A 19,309-nucleotide genomic window follows, 5' to 3' on the forward strand; every position below is an offset into this window, starting at 1 on the left:
AATATGAAGAGTAATGTTTGTGTATTTAAATGTCATTTATAAAAAATGTGAGCATAACTCAACTCCAGGCAAAAAATTTGAAATTTCTACTTCCAACCCTATTACATCCCTAGAAGACATTTACAAGGCAAATACATCTTTCAATTGATCCGTTCATTTCGTTTATTCCTATTATATCAAATTTGACGGGGAAAGAAAAAACGGAATTAGGATTCAGCCCCTGATCAACACCTAGTTTAACAAAATCTGGTTTCCACCTCTTTCTAGTTTGTCATGAGTATAATAAACAAGAAAAGTTGTGTGTTCTACGTACAAAGGAAAAAAAAAATCAATGTACAAAGGGAAATACTAGTAGCTTCAGCTAAATTACATATAAAATCGACTGAATCACTAATTTATCTTCTTAAGTTTGATAGATACATACATAATCAACTGAATCCTTATAAACGGTCATAAAATAATATATCCTTAACCTATATATACAATGTTGTCAAAATAAAGATAAATCTATTGCTAGTTAGATGTTAGAACACAGCTGCTACCTCAAAAAAAAAAAAAAAAAAAAATGCTTCCTACTTAAAATGTGCAATTATCTTTTAGGACTTGCCTAGCAAGATCTAAAGCTCCGCTCTCTTTATATATGAGATGCAAATTATAAGCCGCTTCTCTACGTAGATCACAGTAGACTGATGTCTGATGCTTACCGTCTTGATTCTCTCCAAAAAGTTCTGGGATGGGACAATCCTTCTGGTAAGTTGCAAGCACCTTTTCGTAATACGTGACTGCCAGTGTCACGAGTCCGATGTGATGATATGCTCGAGCTATGTTGTACAAGGCTTCCTACAGATAATTAATAGGGCAAACACAATGGTCACAAGAACAGTGAGAAAATCTGGTTCTCCATCAATATGTTAGTTTTTCTTTTTAACATTCACGTGTTTGGACCAACTTGCATGCACCTCATTGTTTTCATAGGATAACCATCTCACCCTAAACCTTAAGTAGGTATCCATCATGGCTTAACCAGTAACAGGAAAGCACCACTGCAACCTCTAGCTCGCTTTCAGGAGAAAATACAAATTAAAAGCTCAAAACTACTTCTATTTGATAAACATTCCATTTTTAGTTTTATTTACCCTCAATTTCTGGAAACACGTGTAAATTTTTAGCCAAGTTCCAAAAACAAAAACAAGGTTTCTTCTTAGATTTTAAAGCACAGAGGTGGGAATACCATTAATAAGTTCAATTTTCAAGAACAGAAAATGAAAAACATGATGGTTCGCATACCGGGCCTTAGAAAATGAAAAACATGTCTTTTTGCAACACAACTTTTTTTACCATAACTCGTCAATAATCGTAGCTCGTAGCTCAAATGACAAACAATTTCATTTTCCTGGTTAGCTTTATCCTTGTCAAACTTTTTAACCACGTATCATCGCGACCATAGCTTAAATGGAAAACAATGCCAATTTCTTGGTACTCTTTTTTTTTTTCTTCCTTTTTTACGAATGTGCAATAACAAGATAACAATATCATACCTGGCTGTTATCACAAAGCTTCAAATTTTTGTAGAGGAATGCCAAGCCTTGTGCAACACACTGATGCTTGTTTTGAAGACGAAATCCAAGTGTCAAGTTGATCAAGGCCGTTCCTGAAAGGGACATTTTAGGGCCGAGGAAGAAAATCGTAGAAAACATGAAACACTGCGTATACCAAATTAAGAGTAAATTAATGTCATCTAAATATACAAGAGACATGAAGAACAGGAATCATACCAACACACAAGTTAATTAGGGGACTATCCGGCAACAGTTTATAAGCTTCAAGATATTTCCTTGCCGCATCTTGATGATGGCTAATGGCGGTAAATTGATGCCCGGCAATGATATAGGGTGGTGCACAATCTTTGTACTTGGTTTGCATGCTATTCAGAAGTTTGCAATGCCTTGAATCCCGGTTTGTCATTCTAGAATACAGGAAAGCCTCAGGTGAGTTGTAATTTATTGATTAAAAAAACAAAAAGCAAACATAATGCTCCTATGCAAGTACTAATTTATTAGAAAGAAAATATGTGGAGTAAATAGAAGTATATCGTATTTTCTCCAAACTTGTATGCCACACCTCTCACTATCAGAAAAAGTGGTTCCACGGATCTTAGTAAAACGCAATAGTTAAAGGATCTTTACCTTCCTTACAGTTAAAGGTTCGCATTCTCGCTTAGTAATATAATATTCTAAGAAAAGGAAAAAAATTGTTTAAAGTACTAGAGTTAAAGCAACTTTGACAGACTTTGGTGTAGGTGAAATTTGCAAGAACTGGACTGGCCGACTCTTGTAAACAACTGTAAAATACTGCCTCAAACCAAAATGAGGACTGCATGGTATGGACTAGAGACTCCTCGGGAGTTTTCATGGGTAAATTGGCCGCTCTTTGTGTCTTCCGTAACAAATTAGATTTCAAACATCAAGGTCCCAAAAAAAGGCTGAAATTTTTGCATGGTCTGTTGCTACCTGAGTATTAATACTCGAGATAAAATCCCAAGTAGAAACCCAGACTATTCTTCTTCCCCAAGTATATCTGAACTGCGTGTGCAACTAAGAATCCATGAACCATCTTTTCAATTCTTGCAAATAGGCTGCAGCTTGCAGATCTCTTCTGTGCAAGTTCACAAGCATATCAACGTGTGGTTTTACTTTTCAAAATTCTCTAGTGTTTTTATCAATATTGTTCTTTTTCTTCCCTTTTCCATAATGAGAAACCAGCTTTCATTGAGGGGATAAAAGGTATCCTCTGTGTTCAGGAGGAGTGCCCTCTTATCTACCTTCCATTTTTATATTGTCCGTTGAATAAAAGGCGTCTCAAATACAGAAATACTTTTTAGGACAACAAATGCAAATAGATTTGTTTCAAACCAAATAAAATATCAAAGGCTCAAATACCTTGAAGATACTTTATAATAACAATTCCAAGCAGAATTGCTATAAGGGTACTGCTTCACAACGTGCTTTGCAAAGTTGAATCCATGCTTGGTATCAGTTGAGCTGAATGCTAGTTCTGTAAACATAAAGTTAATTCTAATAAAGAAGCAGATAAATAGCTCAAAAGTTCAGAAAATCAAACAATTGCAGGTTTCCATATTAAAAAAATTTCAATTACATTGTAATAAATGGCCATTCCTTCACTATGCCCTCAATAGGCCATTTTAATACAGTAAAAAATGAAATTCATGGGATATGATGAGAAACTTCGGCCAAGAGAATTTAGGCGACCATTTCCTTTTGAAGCAAGCCACTAATCTAGCACCATTGTTGAAAATAGGCAAAATAAATGTAACATGTGAAACAACTTGTAAAAATACTTACGAGCTCCGAGTAACTGGAGTTCCTCCTTCCTTTCTATGGACAACGAATTAAAAGCCAACTTTAAAGTTAGACTTATGATCTCTAAAGCTTCAGAACATCTTCCCAAGGAAGCCAAAGCCTTGCACAACTATACAAATCACAAAGAGGGAATTAAATGGATGATCAAATGGAAGTTAGGTAATGAAACAAATGGAACTGCATAAGGATGGGTACATCAGAGTGTTCATTTGGCATAATGGAATAATAAACAAAGGAAAAAGTACAAAGATTGAGATAAGCGTAAGAGGTACTAACATCAACAATAAGATTATGATATTCTTCATCCTTCAGAAGATTAGGCAGGGGAGATTCTCGGGGCACTCGTAGCTAGAAACATCACAGATGAAAATAAAAGCATTCATGGTTGAATTTTTGCTAGCATATCCCGAGTTCGTATTGCAATAAAAATGAGCAAACAACCAAAAAATTTACCATTGGCTCATCATCGAAATCATCATAGTTCAGATTGACTCCAGCAGCCAGAGCTTGAGCCTTCTTCTCTTCCCTGATTCTTTCCCTCTTTTGAAGCAATTTCTTTGCTCTCGACGCCTTTGATCTAATTTAGCACACAGATAAGAGGTTTCATATTCTCGCTCAAAGCAAAAAAACAGGATTTATAAGAAGAAAATAAGCAGCAAGGTTATGGGACACTCAAACCTTAAAATGATTGTTGCTTCAGAAGCCATACAAAGGAGTTTTTTTAGTGACCAAACATTGAGAAATTTTTGAGGCTCATTACTTGATATGTTAAGAACTAATGAAGTATTTCGGGTGTGTAATTGTAGGTGTCAGATTCAAAATAAGACTAGAAACCATTTTAACATTGCACCAAATATGATCATTTTCTTCGCAAACTGGACAAACGGCAGGAACTAGAAGTCTAGAACTAATGACCACATGGGAGTTTGAAATAAAATTTTAAGTCAACGATCAACATCAACCCCTATTTTTAACCAACACGTGAAGAACTTGACGGTACAAACCAGACTAGTAATATTACTACATTCCAACATTCTCATCAAGAATGTCAGGTGACTTAGAAAATTAAAATTATTCTAATGTCCAAAGAATCAAAGTTATTTCACTAAAGGCTTTCATATTCCAATTCAAGAGACATGCTGATAAATCAGACTTATTAAGGAAAGTATGAAAATTATGTTAAAAATGATATTCTTACAACATATTGTCAAGACCTTGATTACTTACAAATCTGATTTAGGAGCTACAGGTCTAAATCCACGAAATAGGCCACCGGTTTTACGTCCATCTAGTACTTTGACTCTTTCAAGCAAAACCCTCTTTGGAAGCTTCTTCTTGTTCACTTTAATCTAAAACCCAAACAAGTTATCTTTAAAGAAAGGACATGGAATTTAGAATTGGAAATAGAAGAAATTTGAGATGCAGAATCTACAGATTTTGTGATCAATACAGTGATTTTGAATTCTTAAAAAATAGCCTTAAATATTAACATATTATACTACATAAGGAAAATTGTGCATTGAAGTGGGTATATCCAAGAAACATAAAACGGTAATGAAACTTGTTACGGGAGGAAAAAGGACCCGTAAAATATATGGCCTTAGCTGTTAGTTGCTTTTCTAATTTATTATTTACTTTTCAAGAGCATCGAAAACAAGGCAATAGGACTTGCAACATAATAGATAATCTGACCAAAAAGTAAGGAAAAGGAAGTTCAAATGTTTAGCCTTGGTGAATTAAATACAAATTCATATATCACATTTCTTTCGATAAGAAAATTCTACGTGGATATGCCAAGGGATAGCCAATAAAATTCAATCGTTCCACCCCACATGAACAACTCTTTTCCCCTATAACATGCCTATGTTCTTCTTTCATTCTCAACGGAGTTCTTTACCCAATGTTCCTCTTCTTCTTTTAATCAATTTGTTTTTGAGCTAGAGGCCTCTTATATTGTCTGTCTAACTGTTATCTTAAAAGTTTGGAGCCAATAATTAATTTCCAAAGCCAAATGTCCATGTTGCAGATAATTTTTTGCTAGCCAAGTTTACATCAACATGCAGGGTAATTGTGTTTGCCTCTTCTTGGACATATATTTTAATAGATAGTTTCATTTCCTTTTCATATTATACAACTCATGATTTGCCCAATCTAGAATTTGTGAGAGATGGATGGTAATAATTATTTTAGAAAACTTGTCCTTAAGACATGAGAAAGGACCTAGAGTCTAGAGATCCAAGCAGGCATGAGAATGAATATGGGAAAATGAGCAATCTTCAAATTAGTCTTTATGTAGACTAAAATATCGTTATAACTAGGGAAGAGCAAGAGACCACGGTAAAGAAAGAGGTTTTCGGCCACATAAATTTTATTACCTTTTCATGAAGAGTCTCAATATACAAGGACTCACGGACCAAAGGAAAGATTGCCTCAACGAAGTTCTCAAGCATTCCTTTAGTTCTGAATATGTGGCAAAGCTTCAGTTTTACTCTCTCATTGAGCCACCAAGGTTTGCATTTGCTGGAAGATGAGCTAGTTGAGTCTGCATAAATTCAGAAGTACCAAAAAATGTTTAATAAGCAAAGTGAAACCCCTGCTCGCTCCATCTTTTAACTTGCAAGTGATAAAGAACAAGATAGTGATTTAATGAACACATACTTGAATCTTTCGGAGGAGATAGTAATGAAATGGCTTCTTCTTCTCTAGCTTCCTCGAGGAGGAGGGAAGCCAAAGTTAATCGAGCATTAATGTTATCTTCAAGATGTTGAAGCACTGCAAAAGAATATTTGATAGCTCTACAATATTATTAAAAACTCACTCAAGATTTGGTACCACTTCAATGTTGAGTGTTTAAATGGAAAGGAATAACAGAATTTTAACATAAAGGCAAAAGATCGGTGGGAGAAGCCGAGTTAGCAAAGTTTTATGCCTCCTCCTGGGTTTCCGTTGATGGGAGGTTTTGCATTTACAACTCGAGCGTAATTAACACAAATTAAGGGTTTTTGTAAGGTTTGATTAAATTTTTTTTGAGATATACTTCATGTTTTATTTGGTTCAATTCTAGACTTTAATGGTAACTTTTGACAAGTTTATTTTTTGTTTCAAAAGAAAAAAGAAAAAAAAATGAATTCTCTGAGACATTTGTAAATATATCATCCTCTTTATAAGTAAACGAGAACTGCATTTATAAAAGAAAATTACAAAGAGAGATCAATTTGAAATCAACCATGAGATCATGCTCGACTACAAAAAGGCTCCAGATGGCAATAATTAAATCATTCAGGAAATTTGCCTCACCTTTATAAAAGAAAACAATTGCCTCTGCTCTTTCATTAGTTGATGAGTAACATTGGGCAATTTTTAGGTATAGAATTCCCTGATATAAAAGTGAGGTGTTGTTAATCAGGGTTAATTACCAAAAAAAAAAAACTCAAGGAGTGCTGTTCAAATAAATAAGAAAAAAAGTCTTGATATAATAATCTTTTGAAGATCAAAAAATGTAACTAGATAAAATTAATTGAATCAGGCAATACATTTAAAAAGATCTAAGACCACTACACAGCAGAACAATGGAGGTTGAATCCTCAATCTTATCATTCAAAATACATCAAAACCAAGAGAAGGAAACAAGAACCACTAACTGTATATTGAAGATAGAACTTAAATATTCAGTTCTACGAAATGTAATGTAGAAACATGGAGAAATGCGTGCGAAATTTTGATTGAAGAAAATGCAGCATGCATATAAGATCAACAGTAAGCTTGAGAATTTCTTATCACATAACCTATGACGTGTATGCTGGGTGGATATAGCAACCAAAAACTCACCAGAATATCTAATAGAATTATGTAAAATGCCATCTAACAATTGTCACGTCACCCCACCCTCCCAACACCTCACTTAAAAGGAAAAATGAAAATCATAAGCGCTTACCACGTTCCCTCCAGCATTTACTTCTTCTGACATCAGATAATACTTCAATGCCAAGTTATAGTGCTTAAGACTCAGTAATGAGTCTGCAACTTCAATCATCAAATTTGAGCCTTCGTCGCCAGCTTCTCGTCTCAAATTAGCAAAGAGGCACTAGTGGTAAATATAAACTGGTAAGTTTAATATTTTCAAACTCAAGACAGAAAGCAAACATAGCACGAAAACATCTTATAATGAAGAATTTATCGTCGTTATACTTCTAAACAGTGCGTTAAGAGGATTTCCTGAAGAGTCAGCCCTATCAACAACATAAAATAAAGGAGTAAAACTAAATTCAGAAAACGATGGCTTTAACTTCAAATGAACGGATTATCATACTTAGTTGGCACACTATGGATATGTAAATATACCAGTATTTACTTAGTGGTAGTTATGCTTTGAAGAACATACTGACCTCTGCCTTCTCAAAATTTCCAAGATGGATGTGGCATATTCCTGCTTTAGCAGTCAAGTTTAAAGGTAGCTCATTATCTGCACAGTACACACTATCTGCATGCTCAATGCACTCAAGAGCTTTGCTAAATTCTTTACTTCCCATGTATAAAGAAGCTAGAAGATCAACTACATCTAAATCAGCTTCAACTGGATGTCCTTTGATGTAGTTCTCAAGAATGCAAATTGCACGTTCAAGATGACCGCATTTTTGGTACAGCTAGCAAGGTAAAGCAAGACAGACTTGAGTCGCAAATTTAAATAAATCTAAACATAGTTAGCTGACCCGGAATCAGATACAATTCCTCATCAAGGATAATTGAAGCTCCGAAATTAAAGACAATTAAGTTCAATCAAACTCTCGTACCAGGGAACAAAAAAACCATAACACAAGCAACATATATTATAATAAAATAGACAACAAAAAAGATCCTCAGACATTTATAAGCTCCAACAGGAATAAGCTTCATTATTTCAAAACTTGTAAGATGTAAAATTTAATTAGTAGGAATTTAACATCAAAACTGCATGGAAATGTGTTTCATTAAAATAATTAAATGCAAATCATGGATTCAATGACATGGATAAATTAATTAATTGAATGGACATAAACCCAATCAAGTTGGATTGTGGTTAATGAGGAGATTGGAACTGCAAAGACTTCATTCCAATGTTTTTTATAGATATATATTCGTAACTCATAAGGCTTGGAAAATCCAACTTGAGAAGAGAAAATTAACTAAATACAATCTAACCGGAGAAGAGAAAATAGTTAAAAGAAATTTGATTGGCTGATGCACAAAACAGGTAATACGGTTATAATTGTTTTTACAAGAAACAAAATTGTTCATTGAATAAATGAAAAGAGACTAATGCTCAAGGATACAAACTCCACAAGAGAGAAATAAGATAATCAACCCGAACAGAACAAGCAACCCAAAAGAAGATAAAAACTTGAGGAGAAAAACCCAAGAAGACCAACAAGTAAATAAAGAAAACACCAAAAAAAGATGATAAACACCAAACAGGCGAAAGAACAAGAGCCTGCGAATACCACCAAACCACCAGAACAACAACAATAAATAAATAATAATAATAAAGCCAAACCACTAGGGCGTGAAAGAGACTGAGAGACCACACAAAAATCAACAGCCCACAGAAAACCACACTAATGGCTAACAAAACTTTCAAGGGGATACCGAACAGAAAACCACACTGAGGGCTAACAAAACTTTTAAGGGGATGCTGCCAAACCACCCGGAGAGCACAAAAAATCAAAGGACAAAAAACCAAATGGAGGAAGGAATTCTCGGGAGAGTTGGTATTAACTAAAGGAGAGAGAAGTGCTTCTTGAGAACCAGAATAAGTTTGGTGAAAGTTGTGTGCATGTCTTCCATCATTAATTTCCTCAACAAAGTCTTCAATAGGTTGAATTGAAGAAAAAACTGGAAAAGGAAATATTTTCATCTTCCTCTAAGTGGTTGTTCATCACCAAGAATTTTACTAATGTGATCAATATCAGGGAAATCCAAGTAGTGGCTCAAAATAATTTCTCCTTGCTCAAACAAACAATCCATGGGAGGATTAATCACATCTTCATCAATTGCTTAAATAAAGACACCAGAAACTCCAAAATTGGGATCAATTATTTCAACTTCAGCAGGAAGGAAACCACATTTGTTTGGAAGAATTTCAATATAAGTGTGTTCACAATTAACAAATTCAAAAATTTTGAAGAACAACTTCAAAACCACCCATGGTTCTCATCCATGATTCCAGAAGTAAGAAAATTGATAAACCTTTGGCTGTTAGATTGTTAAAATGGGCATGAAAAAGGGTGGACCCTTCAGTTTAAGAGGCTTCACTTAGATTGAGGATACAAACGTGTACAAATTAAAGCAATCATAAATCTAGGAATATTAAGTGCCTACTAAGGAAGTCAAACCCAATGGCAAGGAGATTAAACATCAAACCTTCGCTCCTGTCATTAGTGCTTCAACATTTTCAACACTTAGTTGGTGAATTTGGTCATATGTTTCAGCCGCTTTCTGACAATCTCCACGCTCAAGGTAGAGTGATGCACGGTAAAATAATAAATTAATATCATCAGGCTCTGCTTTTATTGCTTTAGAAAGACAGTAGCTTGCTTGATCAATGTCACCTCGGTCACTGCACTTGTTAAATATATACAAGCTGTAAATCATATTTCTTGATTTTTTATACTAAAACTAAAAGTGATGACTTCATGGGAACACATGAGAGAACCTCACATTGACCATGAAAATAGCAGTTTCCAGAGAGATGAATCTTTTGGCATTAAATGTGCAGCTAGCATGTAGAATCCCATGGCTTTTACATCATCCCCAATTGCATTATAAACAAGTCCAAGTGTATGGTACGAATCAGGTACATCTGGGGCTTGCAGAACAACTTGACTCAATACAGATATAGCCTGCAAGCATAATGCTTCAAAGAGTAAATTCAGTGATACAAAAAATATATATTGTTTTGCTTATACTCTTTGTAGGCATTGCGATGTAAAGACTTAAACAGACTAATCAAAGGAAAGAAGATCGTCTTAAGATTCTGTACCTTCTCATACTGGCCCTGAGCATAACATAAAGTTGCATCACCAAGCAACTTTGTAACATCACAATTAAGCTTTCTCTTTGATCCTTTCCGCCTACCTCGTTTTTTAGGCTACAAGGACAGAGAAAAGCTTGCATCTTAGAAAAGATTACAGAAAACAAAAGGAAAAAAAAAAATCGGTAGAAGGCCCAATATAATACATTCCAGAGGGAAGGGGATGAGATATGACTTTTTTTAATAGCACAAAGCTTCCTCTACTTAATTCAATATGTAGAGGCTTTTAACCAATCTTTACAGGAGTGGTTCCCTAGGGCTTGCCTCTAGGAGACAACCCAAAAAACCTGGTGTTTACAATTCTGATGCAAATGGTAAAGTATATTAACAGCTTCCATTGGATAATATGCACAAAACCAAATTTACAGTTGACTATAAAAGCCTGACCATTCTTTGTAATCATATCATTATGAATAAAAAAAGAACTTTGTCATCTACGTCAAATTTAGTGGTGAAAAGGATGATGAATAAATTGCCCAAATTGGAAAAAAAAAAAAGATTATTAATGGGAGGAAAAATGACTTCTTATCCAATCAGAATTTGTGCAGTCCAACACCAGATCTTTTTATAAGTATCTAATTAACGTTCCTGCTACTCTTGCCAGTAAGACTGAGAATAATACGAGAGACTTATTAAGGGAGTAAGTGGAGCCGGAGACACCAAGGCAAGTTGCTCTCATGTGATCAACTGGACTATTGTTCCTTGCTTAAGGAATTATTGTGTCATTTGCGCTCGAATACTCAAGTAGAAGCTCCCTCAAGTTGTTTCTGTGATCCTCAAAAAAAAATCTCTAACACGTGACTTTAATAACTTGAATGTCTATATTTTTCGCCTTTTTAATTCTTGAAAAGAGCATCTATATTATTCAATTAGTTATAATGTATTCTAAATGACCCTAAGAAAAAATTAACTGGACTGGATCTCATTTACTTAACATCAAATTATTAAAACAAGTTGTAGAATTCCTAGAAGTTTAGGATACGGGGCATACACTCTGATTCTTTCCTCCAAAAGAATTCCATTTTTCATATTACTTATCTTGTATACCAAATAGCACCCGTACGTAATACCAGAGAATAGTTCTATTTAAGTGTTACCTTGTTATATCCATAAAACGAGTTTTGCACCTCCTCCACAATCCATAACTAAACTAAGTCGGTAATAAACATGCAAGTTTTGAGATAAGTTTGAGCCACTATACAGATATATCAACAGAATAGTCATAAAAATAACATTAGCATCGATAGTACCTGCCTTCGCTTCCTCCTAGATCCATAATTCATAGCTTCCATAATTTCCTCAAAGCTTGCACCAGAAATATCTTCTACCCTGCCTCTCTTTGCAGACCTCTCGCTGTTTTTAAGAATATATAAAGAGTGAGATAAAATTAAGAATATAAAAAGGGGGTGAGAGAACAGAAAATATACAATAAAATTTACCTCTGACCACTTGCAAGAGCCTTTCGCTTTTTCTCAGCAAGAGCTTCATATTCAAGACGCTCAAATTTTTTATATGGTTGGATGCTAAAATCTGTCCCTTCAACAAAATCAAAAGGATTTTCTCCGGCCTTGAATTTGAAAATGTAACCATCTTCTTCTTCATTATCATCTTCTCCTTCATCCTCTACTTCTTCCTCGTCTTCTTCCTCTTCCTCCTCCTCCTCCTCCTCCTCCTCCTCTCTATCCTCTACTTCTGTTTCAACAACTCTTTTTCCTCGCACATCACAACCAGGAACCTCTTCATTGTCAGAAATTGTATTCCCCTCTTCTTCCATTCAAATGCACAATATTTGAACTTCTTGAAAGAAAATTGTCTGAGAGAGAGAAACAACAACAAATTTATTAACATATACAGAATGAATGATTAAATAACATTAAGAAACTAAATTAAATTTATAGCACTATGCATCTAACAGCAAAAGAAACACTTCAAATTTTCAAAGGCAAGCTTCATGAGCAAATCGCAAAGAAAAAAATATGGTAAAATTTTTCACCAAACCATTAGCAGTCAGTGCCTGTAGTTGTTAAATTTTACCCAACCCCAAAATTTCTTAAGAACCAATGGCACAAGCCATATATATATATAAACAACAACCACTGAGGTAGAAGACGATGAAGGACATCCCTACTACGAACAAACAACCATGAATCGCCCCAAGCTTATGAACAAATAAATCAAAATTAAGCTATATGAACACAAATTTTTCTGGCAAGCTCTTAACATTCCTACGCCTTTCTGTCAGTGCCGCCAAATAATAATCGGGCGTAATACAGCTTACAGAAAATTTGACTTCAATACCTGAAGCCAAATACAGCTTACAGAATTGCTAAGCTGAGAAGGGAACCAACAACTTGCATCTAGTTGAAAATTTTGATTTCTGTTAGCTATATCCTTGTATAAGAATAGCTCAAACATGAACTCCCAACGGCGCCAAATAATGATTTCAATCACCTAACTAACGTCGAATAAAACTCAAAGAGTTGCTAAGCTTTTAATATCCAAATCCGATTATGAAAGAGAAACGAACTAACTAAATATGGTAGGAAAATTTGATTTCTATCTTCTCTAGAGCAATACCATAGCCGAAATAAAATTTAACTCCAATCACCTAAACCGACAATTGCCCGCCGATCAAAGATGGCGAAAAGAGGCACCAGGTTCGAATTTCTGAAATTAACCCAAGGAAATTTAATAGGTGCGCGTTCAGATTGAACATACCGAACAATAATTCCGATTTTCTATCCAAACGAATGTTCAATGTTAGATTACCTGAGTGGAGGGCGGCAGTGGCAGTGGCAGTGGCAGCGGCGGAAGGGAGGGAGCGACTGAGGAAATCGTAAGAAATAATCCAAATTTTAAGGGAGCAAAGAGTTTCTTTCAATTACGCGCCCAAGGGGAAGGGTCTTTGTGAATTTGGAGGGTTTCTTAAGTACTGAGTTTATTAATCTATTTTTTTGGCGTGTTTATGAAGTTTAGATTTTTAACCCTGAATAGATTAGGTAAGTCTTAAGTCTCTTAAAAAAAATTAATTTGTGATAAATTAAAAAAAAAATAGCAAGTATGAAAATTCGAATTTCTCCGGATTAAACTATTTTCACTTGTAAATTTAAAACTATGATAAATAATAATAAATAATAGATAACTTATACATTAACTACTTAATTCAAGTAATAAAAATATATTTAATTCACACTAGTACAAACCATACTTTTAAATTTTTATAAAAAAATTTAAAAAATATTTTTAAAGTTAAAAAGAATAAAAAATATAAATGAAAATTTTGAGAACTCAACTAATTTTAAAAGTTTTTAGAACTCTATCTTTGTTAAATAAAATATTAATGGTATCTAAAAGAACTAATAAAAAGAACCTTAAATTTAAGTGGGTATTTTTTTATTTATATTTAAAAATAATAATAATAAAGTTTAAAGTTTAAAGTATTTTTATTAATTTAAACATTATTTTATTAATATCGTTATTCTAGCATATTTTTAAATAATTATTTTCAAAAAAACAATTCTTTGGTTAACTTTGTATTTCTATTTCTAACATTTATGAGCGGTGAAAATAGAATACATATAAATCTCTCTGTAAATTTGCTTAAAAAAAGAGAAGAAGAAGAACAGTTGTGGGCTTCCGGGTGGGAGACTGCGAGTACTTGGCGAGTTCTATAATCTGACGAACTTCTCTCTGTGCCGGCGGCTATAGTCGTCTTCTTCCTCTCCTTCGTTACCGCTGGCGGCTAACCCTTTTCCGATCATAGTTTTCAGGCCGCTAGCTTCTGCTATTTAAGGCGCCTCCTCCACAACAGCGAGAGCACGTAACAATCTCCCATGCCATGCGACGTCGTACAATGACTCTATCAATTGGTCATCGGTGTTTTCTCGCACAAGTAATAGACTACAGCAGCTTCATTCCAACTCTTTATAAAATTTGAGTTTTTTATCATATTAACTAACAATTTAATTCTTATACTAATTCACAATTATTTAATTTTTTTTAAATTATGTTTTATTTTCATCACTTTCAAACATTTAAACTATTGATAAAATTTTAAAAAATATATATAATTTTATTATTATTATTATTATTTTATTATTATTTTTTTTTTTTGTGATAAAGAGTCGAAATTGTACATGTCATGTGAGAGCGGTCCCATCTTAACGAGGCTGAAAATGACATAATTCTTCATGAAATTTTTAGTCGCAGTTTTGCATTGAAATGTTCATCCGTACAAAACTTATTGAATTTAGGATAGTAAAAATTTAAATTTTTCATTAAAACATGGTAGGAGAAAGACATGGTGAAAATGTTATCCGCTTTTTATTTTTCAGAGATAGAAAATAAGTTTCTATTTTTGAAATTTTGGAATATTTCTGTGGGCCCCACTTTATGGCAAATTATTAAGGGAGCGGGACCCGCACTTTCTCCTCTTGTAGCTCGCTCGTGAACTTTAATAGGCTGTGATCCACAGGAATATTACGCTCACGTGTGGTGATGCCGTGTTACAAGACAGCCCAATCCACCTTTTTTTTTTTTTAATATTAACATAATTCAACCCCACCCAAAGTTTTAACATACTTTGTATAACTTAATCAATTTGAGCCGGGTTTATCAAGTTTGCCCCCAATTTTATTTTTAAATTTATAAATATATATTGCTGAGATATTAATATTGTGAAATAAAAGATCAATATGGTTTTGATGAATTTGACCAAATAATTGGGACTGACTTATTTAATTGATGTGACAAATTCTTTAAAAATGATATTATATTTATAACTACATATTCTTTTTTTTTTTTTCAATCAAAATTATATTCCAAGCTTCAATCTTACCTATCCCAAATTATTATATTCTTTCATAACCCATAGCTCTAGTATTCTCATACATCGACATAGTCACGTTATGACCAACACGAGTCATTCAAGCATGATTTTTCCTTACTCGATGTATTCAAGGAAATTTTTTAAGAGGTCATCTAACATTGAACGGCTCAAACTAAAACACGTTTGATGAATGTGCAACTTCTTAATATAGGTAGCGATTTTAAAGTTTTTTAAAAATGTTTATTAACCATTCTACCATAAAAATCGCTCTCATTTAGATGTGTTATCGGTTCATTCATGTACTCCTCTTATATTCGTGTGTCGTATAAACTATTTACCTACCATTAAATTATTTAGAAAAGAGAGAAATTTTGTATGCTTAATTGTAGAACTATTAACTGAAGTAGTATATTTTGTTGGTAATTATTTTAATTTTAATGAATAATTCTATTTTTTAAGGTGATGTGACATGTATATTGTATATGCATGCATAGAATTATATAAAAAGAAATGAAACTAAACATGTAAAACATTATCTTAAAAACTTTGGAAATTAATGAAAATTAATTGTAGTATAGATAATGTGTTGAGATCTGTGTTGATCTCTTAATCAGTGTGAATGGTTTTAGTTATGAAGTCTCATTCCAAATATTGTTGAAATGGTAAGCATCAGTATGGATTCCAGATAGGATAAATTCATGTCATGTGCTATGTCGTTTTGCATTGTCAATTATTGCATATAATTTTATATTCACATACCAATATTTTTTTTTCTAAATTATTAAGCCTTTATTTTTATTTTTTTTTAAATGATTTCCTTTTTTGTTTTGTTTTATGTTTTTAAAAGTGATAACTTTGTTTTCTCTTTATATGTATTTTTTTAAAAATTAAAATTTTATTGGTATATTTTTAAAAAATCACTTTCAATTATTTTTCAAATTTAAAGAATGCAAACCATGTATATATATATATATATATTTTTAATTAAATAATTAAGAAGAAAATTTTTATTTTTGGATTTAAAATATTTACTAAAAAAATAGGATGAAGCACATTTTTTAAGTTAAAAATAAAAATAAAATCGTTTTCAAATTAATTTAGAAATATGGAGGAATATATATTATTATTAAGAAAAATAAAAGAAAAATAAAAGAAAAAATAAAATTATGATGAGATTAGAGGCGTGGATGAGGTGGGAAGACTTTTGGTCTAGCCAATGCTATGGTTTTCAAAAACAAAATCATTGTAAGAATAAAACAAGAAAATGACAAAACCCATAAAAAAAAATTATTTTTCATACATAAAATGACCATTTTCTCCTAAGTTTTGGAGGGAACACATAGGTCCTTTGAAAGGGATCCCCAAACAAATTTACAAATTAATGTTCCTCTCCCCATCCCATAGATCTATGTTTAATTCAACTATATACTTTTTAGGGTTCTTTTGTATTTCTTCTTCGTACCAAATTTTAGATAATGTCATTTCAAAATATAATTTTGAGACTTACTATTATTTTGTCGGTACCCTTGTCTTAATTCATCATTTTATTGTATTTTTAATCAAATATAAATTTATTCTCTCAATCATTAATTCTTTAATCTTACCTAAAAAACACTTATATTCATATTATCTTTTATATTTTCTTAAATTAAATTTTTTATTATTTTGGTTAGTCAAATAAAAATTAACTTCACAATAATTTTAAGATAAATAAAAAAAAATACAATGACTATATTTGAACCTTTGAATATATATATATATATATATATGTCATTTTAAACTAAGTTTGGATGTATACTATAAAGTGACATCTTCACCCAATTCAAAAGGAGTTTTGGCTATAGAAAATAATGAACCTTTTAAAGATTCTACTATATTAAGAAGAGATGGCTTCATAATAAAAACAAAATAATTTCAAATTCACACACTATTTCTCTTTATAAAGTTGTAATTTTATTCCCCCATTTTAACCTTATATAATCTACGTGTCATCCACCATTGATGTTTAGTGGAGTTAAAACTAACCCAAAAGATATATATATATATGGTATGCATTGACTTCTTATGGTAAAAATAATTAAATAAAATCATCCTACTAAAAATTCTCAATACTTATTTTCAGGATACTTATTTTCAGGAGATTGTATATTAAAAAAAACTTACGAAATGTCTTGACACAACTGAAATAGATAATCGGGTAGCTGAGATTCATGAACTCTCCCACCATATTCAATTGTAGAGATCAAAATCAAACAATAGAGTGTTCAGCAAATGAGACGTTTTCTTCATCTCTATTGTAAACATGGTCATCTTAAGCTTATTTCTTAGTCTAAGATATATAAAATACAAATCTTTAATCTTTTAATCGAAGACATATATTGTAATACAAAGCTTACTATTTAGTTCAGTTTTATTGTTGAGAAGAGACGAACCACAATGTAGCCCCATGTGACAAGTCATATTCCATTTGGATGAAAACTTTTTTTTTTCAAAATTTTTTTTTGACCATATGTTGTTGAATTTTTTTTATTTTAATATATGGTTGTTAATTTTATTCTGAAAAGGGGAAAAAAGAGAGTTTTTTTTTTTTTTTTTGGAATATAATGAGTAGGAAAATCAAAATAGTAACACAAAAAAGTCAGTAATGTACCAATTGTTTTGAGAAGGACATGCATGCAGTCAAACCGAATTCAATGCGTCGTCGTCTTCGCCAACTTTTCTTATTTTACAACTCATTTTCATGGCAGAATACTTTCAATTTTAAATGGAAAATATAAAATTCAGTTTTTTCCGATGCCTAAAGAAAGTTGTAACTATTAAATTATCAAGTAGATTGTTACTAAACAATAATAATAAAGAAAGTAGCAGCCCAAGAATGGATTATGTCATTAAATAATTTAACCTCTATAAAATATTAATAATATTTTATGATAATTAGTCGATAATAGCAAAGAATACCAAATATGGTGAACTAAAAAAACAAATATCTAGTCACTGGTAACTAGAAGACATTTTGACCTTACAAAATTTTATAGACAAATTCAAAACTTTTATAATCTTTATATTTTAAAAATTTATAAAGAAAATTAGGGGTAAATTAAAATACTTAACTTTTTATATAATTCTTTTTTAATAAAAACCCTAATTTTCTTGTTGGCTCCACCCTCGGAAACAACTTTAAATAAATTTTTTTTCATTTTTTATAAGTGCAAATTAGAGGAAGAATTTATGGTTAAAATGATGGAAGCTTTTGATCTTATAATCAGTGGATCAATCATGCCACAGTAATTCGAGAAAAAAGCTGGGAAAAAGGATCTACTCATTCCCCATCATGGATCTAAACAGAGAACAATTGCAATAACAATAACAATAACAATAATAATAAAATTAACATTTTCTCTCTCTAAAAAATTAAAAAATTAAAAAATTAAGAAATTAAAAAATTAAAAAATTAAAAAAATTTGAAAAATAATTTTCTCTCTCTAACTCTAAGGTATATACAAAATGATACTCTCTTTTTACCAAGACAGGCTTTTCTTCTAGTTGCTCACTTTTATGAGAGAGAAACAGAAGAGGAAAGTATTATTTATTTATTATTTTTTTTTATAGAGAAATTAAAGAAAAGGGAATTTAAGGAGAGAGAAAAATTTCAAAACTTTGTAAAAAGAAAAAAAGAAAAGAAAAGAATTTAAGGCAATAATTATAAAGAAAGTAAAAGAGAGAGAGAAAAAAAAGAACAGAGGAAAAGACAGAAAGTGCAACATCAAGGGTTTTGCCAGCCGTAGGCTTCAATTCCTTTGCCTGTGTTTGGTTTTTTCCATTGTCTTTCAGACTTGTTTTCATTATCATTTCCACAACATAAATTTTTGAAGGTAACCCTCTTTTTTTTTTTTATTTGATAATTTCTGGGTTTTTTTTTTTGTTTGTTCATTGAAATTATCAGTTTTTATTTATTCTCACTTTCATGCATATATATATATATATATATATATATATATATATATATATATATATATATATATATATATATATATA

General features: G+C 31.9%; 2 protein-coding genes across 4 annotated transcripts in view; one reads left to right on the forward strand and one right to left on the reverse strand.

Annotated features, from left to right (window-relative positions):
* Positions 1-346: 346 nt before the first annotated feature.
* Positions 347-13,421, reverse strand: LOC111452301 (general transcription factor 3C polypeptide 3). 3 transcript variants are annotated; one of them, XM_023092945.1, is made up of 20 exons: positions 13,216-13,421; positions 13,055-13,113; positions 11,886-12,259; positions 11,697-11,799; positions 10,396-10,503; positions 10,074-10,255; positions 9,777-9,972; positions 7,766-8,023; positions 7,315-7,464; positions 6,678-6,756; positions 6,039-6,152; positions 5,756-5,922; positions 4,608-4,729; positions 3,834-3,957; positions 3,657-3,728; positions 3,363-3,489; positions 2,940-3,054; positions 1,776-1,966; positions 1,539-1,651; positions 347-840 (listed from the first exon to the last, which is right to left on the reverse strand). In XM_023092945.1, the coding sequence occupies exons 3-20, from the start codon at positions 12,218-12,220 to the stop codon at positions 577-579; spliced, it is 2,820 nt and encodes a 939-aa protein (XP_022948713.1). In that variant the 5' UTR covers positions 12,221-12,259; positions 13,055-13,113; positions 13,216-13,421; the 3' UTR covers positions 347-576. The 3 variants fall into 3 exon arrangements, with proteins under 3 accessions (XP_022948713.1, XP_022948712.1, XP_022948714.1); XM_023092944.1 differs by lacking the exon at positions 13,055-13,113 and having other exon boundaries at positions 13,216-13,420; XM_023092946.1 differs by lacking the exons at positions 13,055-13,113; positions 13,216-13,421 and adding an exon at positions 13,024-13,044.
* A 5,581-nt stretch (positions 13,422-19,002) lies between these two features.
* LOC111452797 (protein indeterminate-domain 7-like) overlaps positions 19,003-19,309 on the forward strand; it is a 2,844-nt gene continuing 2,537 nt past the window's right edge. The window contains exon 1 of the mRNA XM_023093693.1: positions 19,003-19,146. The gene's annotated coding sequence lies outside the window, so the exon portion shown is untranslated. The remainder of the gene's footprint in view (positions 19,147-19,309) is intronic.

This window comes from Cucurbita moschata, unplaced genomic scaffold (genome assembly GCF_002738365.1).
Source record: "Cucurbita moschata cultivar Rifu unplaced genomic scaffold, Cmos_1.0 Cmo_Scf00014, whole genome shotgun sequence".
Classification (NCBI taxonomy): domain Eukaryota; kingdom Viridiplantae; phylum Streptophyta; class Magnoliopsida; order Cucurbitales; family Cucurbitaceae; genus Cucurbita; species Cucurbita moschata.